Source organism: Muntiacus reevesi, chromosome 17, assembly GCF_963930625.1.
Source record: "Muntiacus reevesi chromosome 17, mMunRee1.1, whole genome shotgun sequence".
In the NCBI taxonomy this organism is placed as follows: Eukaryota; Metazoa; Chordata; class Mammalia; order Artiodactyla; family Cervidae; genus Muntiacus; species Muntiacus reevesi.
Window position 1 is genome coordinate 52060590 of NC_089265.1, and position 13795 is coordinate 52074384.

The 13795-nt window shown below is 41.0% G+C and overlaps 1 protein-coding gene across 7 annotated transcripts in view; it reads left to right on the plus strand.

Annotated features, from left to right (window-relative positions):
- Positions 1-1135, plus strand: part of LOC136148383 (transducin-like enhancer protein 4) — a 150025-nt gene extending 148890 nt beyond the window's left edge. For all 7 annotated transcript variants that reach the window (XM_065907889.1, XM_065907890.1, XM_065907893.1 and 4 more), the window contains one exon: positions 693-1135. In XM_065907889.1, the coding sequence (XP_065763961.1) occupies positions 693-800 (108 nt within the window). In that variant the 3' untranslated portion in view covers positions 801-1135. The remainder of the gene's footprint in view (positions 1-692) is intronic.
- The last annotated feature ends 12660 nt before the right edge of the window (positions 1136-13795 follow it).

Here is a 13795-nt window from a genome sequence, read left to right on the forward strand (position 1 = left end):
GCACAGTTAAAAGTTAACCGTGAATGCTTTGCAATTGGTGTAGTTGGGTGTGGTACTGGAATTCTGTGAGGGGTACATTTTTCCTCCTAACTATTGAACTCACTCCCACTTGCAAGTTTACGTTCTGTTTTTACATGAGGGTCAACTAGGATTTATATTAGAAGTATTTTTGCATTCCTTGTCTCTCAGTGCAGTCCCCCCTTATTTAACCTCATCTAGACCTGAGACTACCCCCTGAGGTGGCAGATGGGTAAGATAGGGCCAGACAGGCTGAGTGAGTGGCTAGTGTTCTACAGCCCCCACCTACACCCAAGCCATCTGAGTGGACCAAGGGTGCTCACGCTGAGAACACTGCCCTTCGCTGGAGACCAGGATCTGAAGCAAAGCCGTCCGTCGTCAGCGGGGGGGCTTGTGCCTTGGACTTGCCTGGCGCTCAGCTCCCAGTCTTGCCCGCCCCTGCCCCAGTACGGGAGCCTGCAGACGGGCAGAGGGAAGTGTCAGTGGGAAGGCACCTGGCCCAGCCGTTCTAAGAATAGACCTTAAAGGGACTAAGGGACTGTTCCTCCTGGGGCTTCTATTTTAGTTAAGGGAACATGCTCTGCTTCTTTTTGCTCTGAGCCCTCCAGTCCTGCCTCTCAATATTCATGGGTTTCTCTTTCAGTCTTTAACGTGTTTGTGTGTCTCTTTCCCAGTCCAAAGAATCCTCATCGGTGCTCAGCTGTGACATTTCTGTGGATGACAAATACATCGTCACTGGCTCTGGGGATAAGAAGGCCACGGTTTATGAAGTTATTTATTAAGGACAAACCTTCATGCGGAATGGACTCCTTCTCCTTGTAGCACTTTTTTCTCTCATCCTTCTGTTCCCCCGCATCCAAAACCAAGGATTTCCTATTACTCATTACAGTTGTGGAGTCAGCCCCTCCTCCCCCACTTCCTCCCTGCTATTGAATTGTGAATACTCATTAAGAACCTGTGATATCAAAATCTTCAGCTATCTACTTGGAAGATCATGGATAACCCTACTTAACAGTGAAAGGAATCTTTAATTATGTATTATATCTGTAATATATTTATTTTGTTTAAAGAAGGCTTTCTAACAATGACTGACTAAATAAAGCTGTCTGTTCCTGCATTGGTAATGAAGATGCGTTGTACTTGATACCCGTCCCCCCCTTTTTTTGGCAAAGGAGGGGAAAGGAAGGTTTAAAATAACTGATTAAAAATGTCACTAAATGTAGACTAATGACTGTATAGAGATGTGAAATGTATAATTACATATGGAAGCAATATGTTGCTGTGTTGTTAGATTTTTTGTTTTTGTTTTTACATATTTTAAAAGATGTTCAGAAATTTAAACAATTAGAATGTGACAGACCACATCATATTCATTCGAGTCTATTCGGACAACTTTAACAAATATATCTATAGCTTTAGATTATATTCGATAAAAGTACTTGGACTTTTTTTTTTCTTTTTTTGACTTGTTGACAAATGTCTTTGTAATATGTTTTTAATTCCTTTTTTATTGTATAATAGACAGATGAACAAATCAAATTTGGCCTCAAAGGGAGAACTTAATCCCTTCTGGATATTTTTGCCACATTTCTTTGCAAAGGGAGATGTATGCCTTTGGGCAGTTTTGTCTAAGAGAAATTAGGGGCTATTTTTTGGCATGTTCTTTGGGAATGGCACAGATCCAGGGGAGGAGTCCTCCCACTGTGCAGATCAGGTCTTTTACAAGACAAGGACAGCAGAGGAGGATTTGCAAGGGCCTCCCTCTGAAAACCAGGAAGAATGGACTCTCACCTGGGATGAGGACTTGCTTTCTTTACCTCCGGTTCTTTCCATGTCTTAGTTGGATGTCCCTGAAATGGACACAGGCTGTGCCGTTGTGCCGGAAACATTGTTGTTATCTTTTATGTTGTTGTTGTTGTGTTAAACTATGATATGTGACTCCTTTTTTTAATTATTATTATTTTGTTCGAATGCTTTAAAAAAATCTTTTAAGTCTGTGGATCTGCTGATGTACAGTGCCTTTGCTGCTATGGATCAAAATCAAGAGAACTGTGTAGATAAACTTTATTGTATAAGTAGAAAATTACTTAATTTCATACTAGAAATGGATGGATGCTGCAAGTTGAAACGGACTGTCCATTGACGTTCCTAATATGGTAGCAGAAAACAAAATGGTGTCTTAAGTGCTTCGTGTTTGATGTCATTAACAGTTTCGTAAAACTCTACAGTGTAGAAAGATTTTGATACTAAACTGTGCATTGTACATAGTTCTAATGCATTGTATTGACCACCAGTACTTCTATAATGGTAGATTGTTTGTGCATTCAGACTTTTAAGCATTAAACATAAGTAACTTCTAGTATGCTTATTTCTAATTCTTTGTTTTGCTGACTTTAGTTTTTTCTTTTTTTTTTTTTTACTATGCCACTCCTATATATGAGGACTTATTAGTTTTATTCAAGGGAGATTGCTAAAAAGTCATGTGGGCTTTTTATTGTTGCTCTTTTAATTCTGTCTTTGTTTTTACTTGAGAAGAGCTAGAAGGGAGAGTGGATAGAAGTTACTGATGACAGGTTGCTACCAAATATTTATTGATTGCCTCTTTAGTTTGTCAAAAAGTTGGCTTGTTACTCAGAAGTCTTGATGTCTTAGAGTTGTACTGTGCCGTGCCGTTCAGTATGGTTACCACTAGTTAGCCAGTTGTGGCCATTTAACTTGATTAAAATTAAACATTCAATTTGTCAGTCATACTAACTACATTTCAGATGTTCAGCTTGCCACATGTGCCTAATGGCTGTCATGTTGGACTCCATAAATTTGTAGGACATTTCCATCATCACAGAAAGTTCTGTGAGACCAGTGGTGCTTTAGAGTTAGCACATGCATGCTATTTCCAGCCTTTGCAAAACATTCCCAACATGATACACTGAAGTCTCTGAAAGCTTAAGATCCCTTGGGCTGCTCCTGGTTGAGCGTGTGAAGCTTCAGCATAAGAAAGCACTTAAAGAATTCTAAACATTGGGACTCAAAAACCTATCATTTTATAGATCCACTGGGTAGAAAGAAGGCTGAAGATTGGGAGCCTCATGGTGGTCTGGAGTGTCTCAGTGATTTAGCTGTATGAGGTGTTAAGTGGTCAGGTGCTAAGAATTCAGCAGTTTTCATCGTGGAAGTAACACTTCAAATGTGAGTGGTATGAGTGCTGCTATATCAGATAGGATAATGTTTTAAAGTATTCTTAGCTTAATTAATTATGTTTATCCTTCTTAAAATTTCTTTAAAAGTAATAGCAATTTTTTGAGTAACAGAAAAATCATTTTGGCACAAATAGTATGACACTTGCCTACTATGTTGACACTTGTGGAAGAAAGTGCTTGCCTCAAGGAGTCAGAGTTATTGTTTGGTGCCTGGTGGGTCAATCTGTGATGCCTTCAATTTTCCTCTTTATAGGGAGCCAAAGCACTGGCCCTTATTCTGGATTAAAAATGGAGATGAATGCATAATCAATCCTAGCTTTTTAAGATAAATTGGCATCTTTTTTTCTCATTGCTGAGGTTTTATCAGATTAGATTTTTATGTGTCTGATATCAGTCTCAGGCCTAGATTGATTGCATAGCAGTCTTGATGTTATTGATGTTTTAATTACTTGGTCTTCCATAGTTTTTACTCCATGTATGGCCTTGCAGGGTCTGAAGAGGGGCACAGATAGAATCACCCTGAACCAAGGAAAACTTAGTTTCAGTGAAAGAAGAGAATGGTGTATAGGACTGGAAGGTTGACTTACATAGAACTACCTAGAAATAAGGAAAATCCCAGATTGAAGACCTTTCAAGACTGGCAGGTCAAACATAAGGTGATAGATGCTCGCATCTTCAAGTTTATGCAGATAAACACCTCCCTTGTGGCTGCTACTTTTCTGGCTTTGTAACCCGTGAGCTGCAAAAGATCTCTCTTACCCAGGAATGGTGTGTGCTGAAACTAACCACAGGCTTATAACATCCTGCAAGTGGTTGGTATTCTGCAGCCATGGGATATCCAGGAACCCAGTTTCAAGCTGTCTCATAACCATGAAGTCCTGGGGCCCCACAGCTGAGAGCAGGAGATGTTGATGGCACCTTCAGAAGGCCGCGTTCTGGACAGAAGCACAGTACACCAAGACGTTGAGTAACTAGACCACCGGCAATGCCCTCCGCTGTCAAGACAGCCAGTTTTGTATCCTCAGCTGATCACTCTTGAACTGGCAGCATATAACTTCGGGGACTTGTCAACTGATATTTTTGCCAGTTGTAAGGGAATTTGTACTGGAATGCCTTGCCTGGCATTAAGTAAGCAGTTAAAAAAGTATAAAGATGTGGGTACCCAAAGAAATTCTTTTGACATTCTTTGGTGTACTTTTCTATAGCTACCAATAGAGTGATGTCAGCAGTGAGCCTAGGGTCTGACCACCCCTCAGTTTCCCACTGGGGCATCAGCAGCAAAAAGTAGTCTTGCCACCATCCGTGTTTTTTGTTTGTTTTGAGCTAATTGCGTTTATCTGCCTTTCAGTTCAAGCTTCCATTCAGAGCTGACAGTGGAAATACTTTCATTTTTAACAACCCAAGCACTTCAGAAAGCTTCTCATGTGTCATAACACTGTAACACTAGGGCTGTTCTGGTGCTAGGAACTAGCTTTGCTTATAAGCTTGTGTGAACATTGGATTTTAGTCTTGTTTGGTTTTCTGGCAGCGAGTGACAGAATTTTTTGGGTCCCAGATAGGAACTAGTAGCGGAGCTGAGCTCTCATTTACTTCTCCCCAGGGAAGGAGATTCTCAGCTGGGATCTTAGCTATTTGGCCCACAGGGAAGGGGAGTTCCCACAGGGCTACCTTCAGTCCAGAGGAAAAGCACAAGCAAGTGTTTTCACCAAAGTTGCTCTGGCTGATCTCACAGCAGGCCTAGACAGGCTGGATGCTGAATTTACACAGAAGGGCACAGAGCTTCAGAGGAGAAAAGTGATTTTCCCAAACTCTTGTCTTCTGAAGAAGATAAGTCAGTGTGAACCCCAAGGCTCTGGACTTGCAGCTGGGGCCACCGCCTCGTGGGGCAGGTGGGAAGGCGGATGGAAATGGAGTCTTCCAGATGCTCTCACCTTGCTCCTCTTTGTCCATTTTCCCATGAGTTAACCAGCCTGGAGACTTCTGCGTCACAGCCTATCTTTAAAACTCCTGGAGTCAATCGCATACCATCTGTTGAGTTCCTGCATGTGAGTAGTCACTGTGTACTTGAGGCAAACACCCACTGTGGCCTAGTAGATTTACCCATGCCTGACCCCGGTATCTTACTGCCTCAGGCAGGAAGCTCCAACCATCGCCACTGCCCCCACCCCAGGTAGACTTGACTTTGTGATTATCCAATTTTAACACCATTTATGGAGAAGACTACTAGTGTCTTTTCCCCATTGTGTATTCTTAGGTGCCTTGTCGTGTACTCGTTAGCTGTATAGATACAGATTTATTTCTGGACTCTCAATTCTGTGCCATTGGCCTCTGTTCTTATGCTGGTACTATGCTGTTTTGATTATCTTTGAGGTATAGTTTGAAATCAGAGAACATGATACTACTAGCTTTGTTATTTTTTTCTCAAAGATTGTTTTTGTTATTCAGGGTCTTTTGTGTTTCCATACAAATTTTAGCATTGTTTTTTGATTTCTGTGAAAAATGCCACTGAAATTTTGATAGGGATTGATTCTGTAGATGACATTGAGTAGTATGCATTTTTTGACAGTGTTCTGATCTACAAACACAGGCTATCTTTACATTTTTCTGTGTTCTTTTCAATTTCTTTGATCATAATTTTCAATGTAGAGATCTTTCACCTCCTTGGTTAAATTTATTTCTAAGCATTTTATTTATTTTCATTGTATTCCACCCAGAGGCACTCTACAATCAAGCATATTAATATTTCTGGGACAAAACAAATGTTCATGCTAAATGGAGTAAGTGACGACTATACTTCTACACCTCAGTTCAGGGTAATTTTGCCCCAGATGCATCATGAAAAAATGTCTAGTATTCTTTGATTTTTCCATCTTGGAAATGGAAGTGAAGGATTTGTGGACCTGTACTCCTGTATCATTGTGGACAGTGACTGCAGCCATGAAATAAAAAGACACTTGCTCCTTGGAAGGAAAGTTATGACAAACCTAGACAGCATATTAAAAAGCGGACATTAGTTTGCTGACAAAGGTCTGTATAGTCAAAGCTGTGGTTTTTCCAGTAGTCATGTACAGATATAAGAGTTGGGCCATAAAGAATGCTGAGTGCTGAAGAATTGATTATTTCAATTCGTGGTGCTGGATAAGACTCTTGAGAGTCCGTTGGACAGCACAGAGATCAAACCTGTCAATCCTAAAGGAAATCAACCCTGAATATTCATTGGAAGGACTGATGCTGAAGGCAAAGCTCCAATACTTTGGCCACCTGATGCAAAGAGCTGACTCATTGGAAAAGACCCTGAAGCTAAGAAAGATTGAGGGCGGGAGGAGAAGGGGGGCGCAGAGGATGAGATGGTTGGATGGCATCATCGACTCAGTGGACTTGAGTTTGGGCAGACTCCAGGAGATGGTGAGGGACAGGGAAGCCTGGTGTGCTGCAGTCCATGGGGTTGCAGAGCCGGACATGACAACAATTCCTGTTGTCCCCGTTTCACAGATAGAAATCAGAGCCACAGAGGTCAAGTGGCTTGAATGACAGCAGGTTATTCTATCGTGTCAGCAGATCAGTGACTGGAACAAGGTTGCCCAGGTGTTCTTCTGGCTACCTCTATTATACTGCTGCTCACCCCTGTATACCCTTCCAAACCTTCTGCATTTCTTCTAATCAGTTACTGAAAATTACCCATTATGCCTAAGAAAAATACCACATTTTTCCTTTAAAAAGAAAAAAATAGGGCCTGAACTTTGCTACCACATCCTCATCTCTGAGAAGCTTACTTCTTGGTTTGGTCCTATTTTTCTGTTTGACAGAATCTGACTTTTAGACAAAAGCCATTATTGAAAAAGCAATGTACTTTAATGATAACAAAAACATCAAAACAGCAGCAAAAAACATGAAGCATCAAAATACCTTTAAAAGAACTTACTGATTGGAAATGTCCTAATCCATGTTTTGTTTTTCTCTTTTAAACCTCAAATGTCCATAGCTTTTTTTTTTTTAATATTACTCTTTTGATAAAATGGTGTATTTCATTTTGGCCTTATTTTTGTTTTGTTTTGCTCTGTTTGAAAAGTACTTTGTAGTATGTACACAATAGTCTTGTTGGAAAGATGGGTCACACGGGAAGATTTTCTTTGATTACTAGTGTGTGTTTTGATTCGTGAGCTCATAAAAGCCCAACCACAGCGGTTAAAACAGAATTGTTTACAGTCGTGTTATAACTGCACTGAGATAACAGGAGGCCCTGCTCACAGGATGGATTGAGCTGCGAGGCAAAGGACAGAGATTGCTCGAAATCCTGGGAGCCACTATTCCGAATCCACAAAGGCGTTTGATCCAATGCTCTAATTTGGGGACAGTTTGATTATGTACCCTGCATGCTTGCTCTCAGACGCCTGTATGAAACACATTGATTCTCTCCATCACCAGCAAAGGAACTCTTAGGGAATTCAGAGAGATAAGTTTGCAGTATTTTAATTAGGGTCTCATCACAGAATTTGGACCAAAAAGTTACTGTCTAAATTGCTTTCCTGTGAAAAAACAAGGGCTGCCCAGAGCCAGTGCAGGTATGTATAGCTATTTAGACGATGTATAATTGATTCCCTGAGGAGAATTGCACAGCTATGAATGTTTTAAGGGTGTTCTCAGGGTCATCTTTTAGGGATGTTGCAGAGTGGTAATCTTGTTTATCTATGTGGTCCTGACAAACCTCTCCTGAAATCTCCAGCCATCCAGGGAGGTATCACTGTGTCCAGTACTGAACACTGATGCCTTGCATCACCCTCTCTCTGGAGATAAGGATTGTACACAATGCTGGTGACAGGCGCATCAGGCAATAGTGAATGTTCACTCTTCCCTTGAGTAACCCACGCCCCTCAGGCATTTCCAGTGGATATTTGCTCTCTTGACTATTATAAGACTAACTTACATGTACAGAAGTTTCCCTGTAAAGTGTGGCAATAATCAAGCAGATTAGCAAGTATGTTGAAATTTTTCTACAACTTTTTACAATGCAGGTACAGACTTTTCTAAAAGAAAAATTTCTAATCCAATGTTGTCTAAGACCAAATCTTAATCTCTAAGCAAATACCCTATCAGACATGTGTGGGGCTCCCAATGTTAAAGGGATGTTGATGGGAAAGTTGGTCTTTTTTGCCACATATCTTTCTGAGATTTTTTTTTTTTTTTAGCATTATCCATGTGGCTCAAGTTAAATTCCTTAAAACCTAAAGTTTGCTAATGCTGAGTTGTAAAAGTCCTATTGCACGTGTGTGTACCATCATGGTGACTTAGGAAAATAGGCTTTATAATTAGGCTGGTAGATGATTGAGAACAAATCTGAGAGGAGTTAAATATCTATTCATTTATTCAGAAAGTGCTTATTACATAGCTCCTCTGTGTTTTAAAGAACCGAGTTAGGCACTGGGGATACAGACATGGTCCCTGACCTCATGGACTCCAGCATGGAATAGGCCTGCATGTAGGCAGTTAAGTGATGACAGACAGCATGGGTGGGTGGCTAGGACACCCAGCGGAGTTTAGGACACTATAGGACTCTATATGGAGGGAAGCATGACCCAGACTGGGGTGGGGTCAGGGAGGCTTGTGGAAGAAGTGACATCTAAGCCCAAACCTGAACAGTACATAAGGATTGGTCAGATAGGTAGTTTGTGTATATGGGGGAGTGGGGGTGGGGCGGGGTGCGAAATAATGCAAGAGGAAACCAATGCAAATGCCCAGAGGTGACAGACAGCATGGAGACTTCCAAAATTGTGGGAGCCCTTTGGTGTGGCTGGTGATTAGGGTGCAGGGGTGGGGGTGGGAGCTCAATAACCAAAGGCAGCTAGACCCTAAGACCCTCATCAGCCACTTAAGGATCTTCAGCGTTCATTAAGGGCAGCGAGGACCTATTAGAGGATTCAAAGCAGAGGAGTAACATTGTCAGGTACTTATTTTGAGAGGATCACCCAGGTACACATGAAAAGTAAAGCAGAAGGAGAATGGGCTGAGCCCAGAAACTACTTAGGAAGCTACAGCAGCGACTCGGGTGAAACAGGAGGCCAGCCTTGAACAAGGATGGTGACGCTGGGAGTGTGAACAGGTTCCCGGAACATTGAAGGGGATAGACTTGCCCAGGACTGGGTGATTTATTGAATGCTGAATTATGGTGGTTATTCAAATATTTTTCTGCTCCATTAGCACTCAACAGAAAGTGACCTTGACTAATGTAAGTGACAAAGGGATTTCCTGGAAGGCAGTTGGGAAAGGCCACAGCAGCCTGGGGTCCAGAAAGCAGAGAACTTCATCTCTTCAAAGTCTACCAAAGTCCAAGCAGCCACTTTTTTCCTAGAGTTCTGCCATAAAATGTGTTTGTTCTAATCATTTCTTGCCTCTCAGATATATTCATGCAGAATTCAATTTCAGGGTGCAGCCAGGGTTGGTGTATTGTTAGCATCACAGTGGAAGAAAGAGGGGCAGGGCCATAGGAGTGGACAGCCCAGTGGCATGGAGGGAGTGATGGAGGGAGATGTCCAGTGTGGGCCTTGGTCCCTGGCGTGGATGATGGGGATGATGGTGGTACCTCCTCTGAGAGAGGAAAAGGAGCGGTATGGGGAGTGGCATTTAGTACTGGGCATACACACAAAGAAAGTGAAGATACAAGTCTAGAGTGGGAGAAAAATGTCTAGGCTGAGGAGGTAGTCATCAGTATCATGTTGTAGTAGAATCCAGGGGGATGGAGGAGATGGTGTAAGGATGGTGTAGTATGCAGCGGAGGGAGGCTCGGCAGAATGTACAAAGTTGAGGTGGGTGAGTCTACAAGGAAAGAGGTGAAATAAGCTGAACACGGGCCGTATTCCAGCTCTGTGATGGTGCCAATGATCCCCACTTCCTGGTTTTCACACTTGTGTGTAGCCTCCTTCCCACACTGCCAGAATCCATCTGTGTAACGCATAGGATGTGCAGGTTATGGGCGGTCATGGAAGACACGGGCTCCCGTTTTGCTGCCATGTTTGTGAGCACCTTGTAAAGAGGTCCGTTATGATGAGCATCTCAGGTCTTCAGCCAAACCCCTGTGTGAATGACCTTAGAGGTAGATCCTCTAGCCCAAGTCACACCTTGTTTGTAAAGTTGTGAGAGACCCCGAACCCTCACCACCCAGGTCAGCTGCTCCCAGATTTCTGACCCACATAAACTGAGATGGTAAATTTTTTGCTGCTTTAAACCACTAACTTTTGAGGCAATTATACAGCAATAAATAACAGGCTCTTTGTAGCTTAGATCTTGTTGCTTTTTTTCCTCCTCCATTGATTCAGTTCCACTCTCCAGTTCTCTTTGCATCACGTTTCATTTCTGATCTCCCTCCAAATTACTAATAAAAATCAAAGAAAGCTAACATTTTCCACCTATCAAACTGGAAAATACTTTTTCAAAATCCAGTGTTAGAGACATTGTCATATACTGCAGATGAGAGTTGAAATTAATACAACTTTTCTGAAACACTTTAGGGAAATGTACTTCAGTCATTTTAATAATGTATATTAGTTTTGATTCAAAAATACAATTTCTATGATTTTGCATTAAGAAAATACCTGAGGAAATAAGGTATTTCTTGCTATTATTGTTGTTTTGAAATCTGGATACAAATGACAGAAACCCAACCTGAAAAGGCATAAGCAAAAACAGAGTTTATTGGTTAGGGAAATCTAAAGGTTTTAAGAACTGAGGTACAGAAAGGCAGACGCAACCGGATCTCAGAAACAATTGGAATCAGAGCTTGAATGTTTCCATGTCTTGTCCCATCACCCTTATCTGCTGTTTTCTGGGTGTTCTTTTATTTTTAGGACAGACTGGCTTTTCCTCACAGTGGGAAACATTGATCCAATGGATGTTCTTAACAAAGGGGAAGGTATGACTAATCTCAAACTTTGTGAGTTCTAGTACAAAACAATTCTGTGGGAAGACTCTGAAGGCTCAGTCCGGATCAGAAGCTCACCCGTGGAATAGTCAGTCGCAGTGGTGACAATTGGCGTCTGCTGACTTATGTACCCAATTTAGATGGATTGGTTGTGTCTGAGATGGCAAGGATATGAGAAAACATGGTCATTTCTGTCATAGCTGTGTGGTCTTGGAGAAGGAGGAGGGGTGTGGTGACTCGGCAGGCAACCCCGCCAATGGAAACTTTCCCATGTCATAAGCCAGACACTAGATGGAGTATGATGTCCAAACTATGGAAATGGGAGGTGGGGATGAGCAAGTGGAGTGAAATCAGATAACCATTGGTGACTTCCGGTTGATGGCAGAAGATAGGACACTTGTAGGTGTATCATTGAATCTCCTAAGTTACTTTCTTGAAGTGGACTCTTCTGCATGTGAATGAAAGTGAGGAACTTTAAAAAAGGTATATGTATGTTTATTTGATTGTGTTGGGTCTTAGCTAGGGCATGCATGATCTTTGTTGTGGGATGTGGAATCTTCAGTTGTGGGATCTAGTTCCCTGACCAGAGATCAACCCCAGGCCTTCTGCATTGGGAGCATGGAATCTTAGCCACTGTGCTACCAGAGAAGTCTCAGGAACTTTTATCACATGCCTGCAGTGTGCTTAACTCTGAGGAAGTTACCTATATACCTCAGTATCTGAATACATTGCACATATAAATATATAACATTCATATACACACATCTTATAGGAAATCTCATTTCTGATTTCAACTCAGTAGACCCATTTTAATAGAAGGACATGGAAGGCTGAGCAAATTTATCTAATTTACCCGAAGTTCTATAACTAGCAAGTACTCAAGCCAATTTTGAAACCCTGACTCGTATGTGCTATCTCCTTATATCATCTAACCTTTCTCAAAAATTTTACCCCAAGACATTCTAAAGATATGGCTTGTCTTTCACTTAGTGCTTAATACACCATTCTTTTTGCATTTTATAAAGCTTGAATTTATGAAGTTTTATTTTCTTCCAAATGTATACCATCATTTCTGCTTATTTATAAAAAATGTCAAAATAATTTGTAATGAAACATCCCAAACAATGTAAATTCCATACCTAAATTGTCTCAGATGTCGTTAGAGAGTTGACTTTGCTTAGGGGGGGGACGTCTTCTCCAACATTCTAGTTTCTGACCATCCATTCCTCTTAGAGTTGTGATTATTCCCCAAACGGTAGCTTCCCTACCTACTATTCCTTCTCTGGACAAGTGTCATTGAACACAGGCTAGGACTATGTTTGGGACTGGTGAGCACAGTGAAGGGTCCACGAGTGACTTATTTCTGTGCCTAATATGCACCAAATTTCTGCTACCCATTCCCCTCCCTGCCAACTGAACGCTGAAACCCTTGAGAGCTGTGCTGTTCAGTAAATCTGCACAGCAAGTTTCTTCTGATTTGCAGTCATCTGTTGATGAGCAAATGGAAGGCAGATTCAAGAGCTTTGTAAAATTCAAGCTCTGTTACATCTTTTTCATCCCTCTGATCTACCAGGCCTGTCACTCTGTTTTAGAAGGAAATTAGATGGTTCTGACAAGACTGTTCTTCACAAAGCAATGTTGATTATTACCTAGTATTCTGTGATCATATGGGTGTTTGCAAATTGATTTTTTGATGATTTGTTCTAGTGTTTTCCAGGTATGAAAACTAAATTGACTACTCTATGATTTTCAGGGCTGTCCCTTTCTCAGTTTCAAATATAGATCTCATCTCTACTTTTTTACTATTTAGTGGCCTCACTGATCCTTGTCGAAATCTTTAAATTACTTTTGTAAAACATCATTAGGCTTCCTTGCTTGAAAGTTACATAAGGGGAAGCACTTAGAGGAAATGATGGCTTAAATATTTACAGTTTGCTTTTTTGTTGTTTTTTCTTTTTTTTTTTAAAGAAAATACAGTAATAAAAAACTAATATCTGGAATTTCTTACAGATGGCAAACTCTTAAAAGATTTACTAGACCACTACCCACAGCTCTAAGGTTAGCCTTAAACAAAATTTGAAATTTAGAAGGATACCATTATAGGGGCAAAATGGTAAGTAATGCTTAGTGAGATAGTAAAGGATGTTTAAGGATACTGATTCAAATATTTCTTCACCTTGGCAAGTTTGCTTTGTAAAAGACATAACAGATTATAAGATAATATATACTTTTGAGATATAAAGAGATTTGTTGATTAGCAGACATTTGATCCTGTCCAAAATGCCCATTGAAACATTTGGCCCATGACAAAAGGTCCTTGAAATTTGTCCCTATTGAAAATATCCATGAGTGTATTTGGCTCATGCCAAATGGTCCTTGATACTTGGTCCTGTCAAAACATCCACACTGAGAACATGTTCCTGGGTTCAAATATCCCGTAATGTTTATTGATACTTTGGTTTATAACATAATACATAAAAAAATACTATCATGTTTTACTTGTCCAATAATTGTGCTGTGACTGTATTGCCAACAATAATGCTTCTTGCCTCCACGGTGTAGCTGGTAACGGCACATAGGCTCGGTAGATGGGTCAGGGTTCATATCCTGCAGAGGAGCACGATTTATGTTGACCGTGTGAACCGAGGAGGAGTCCTAAGTTACAGAA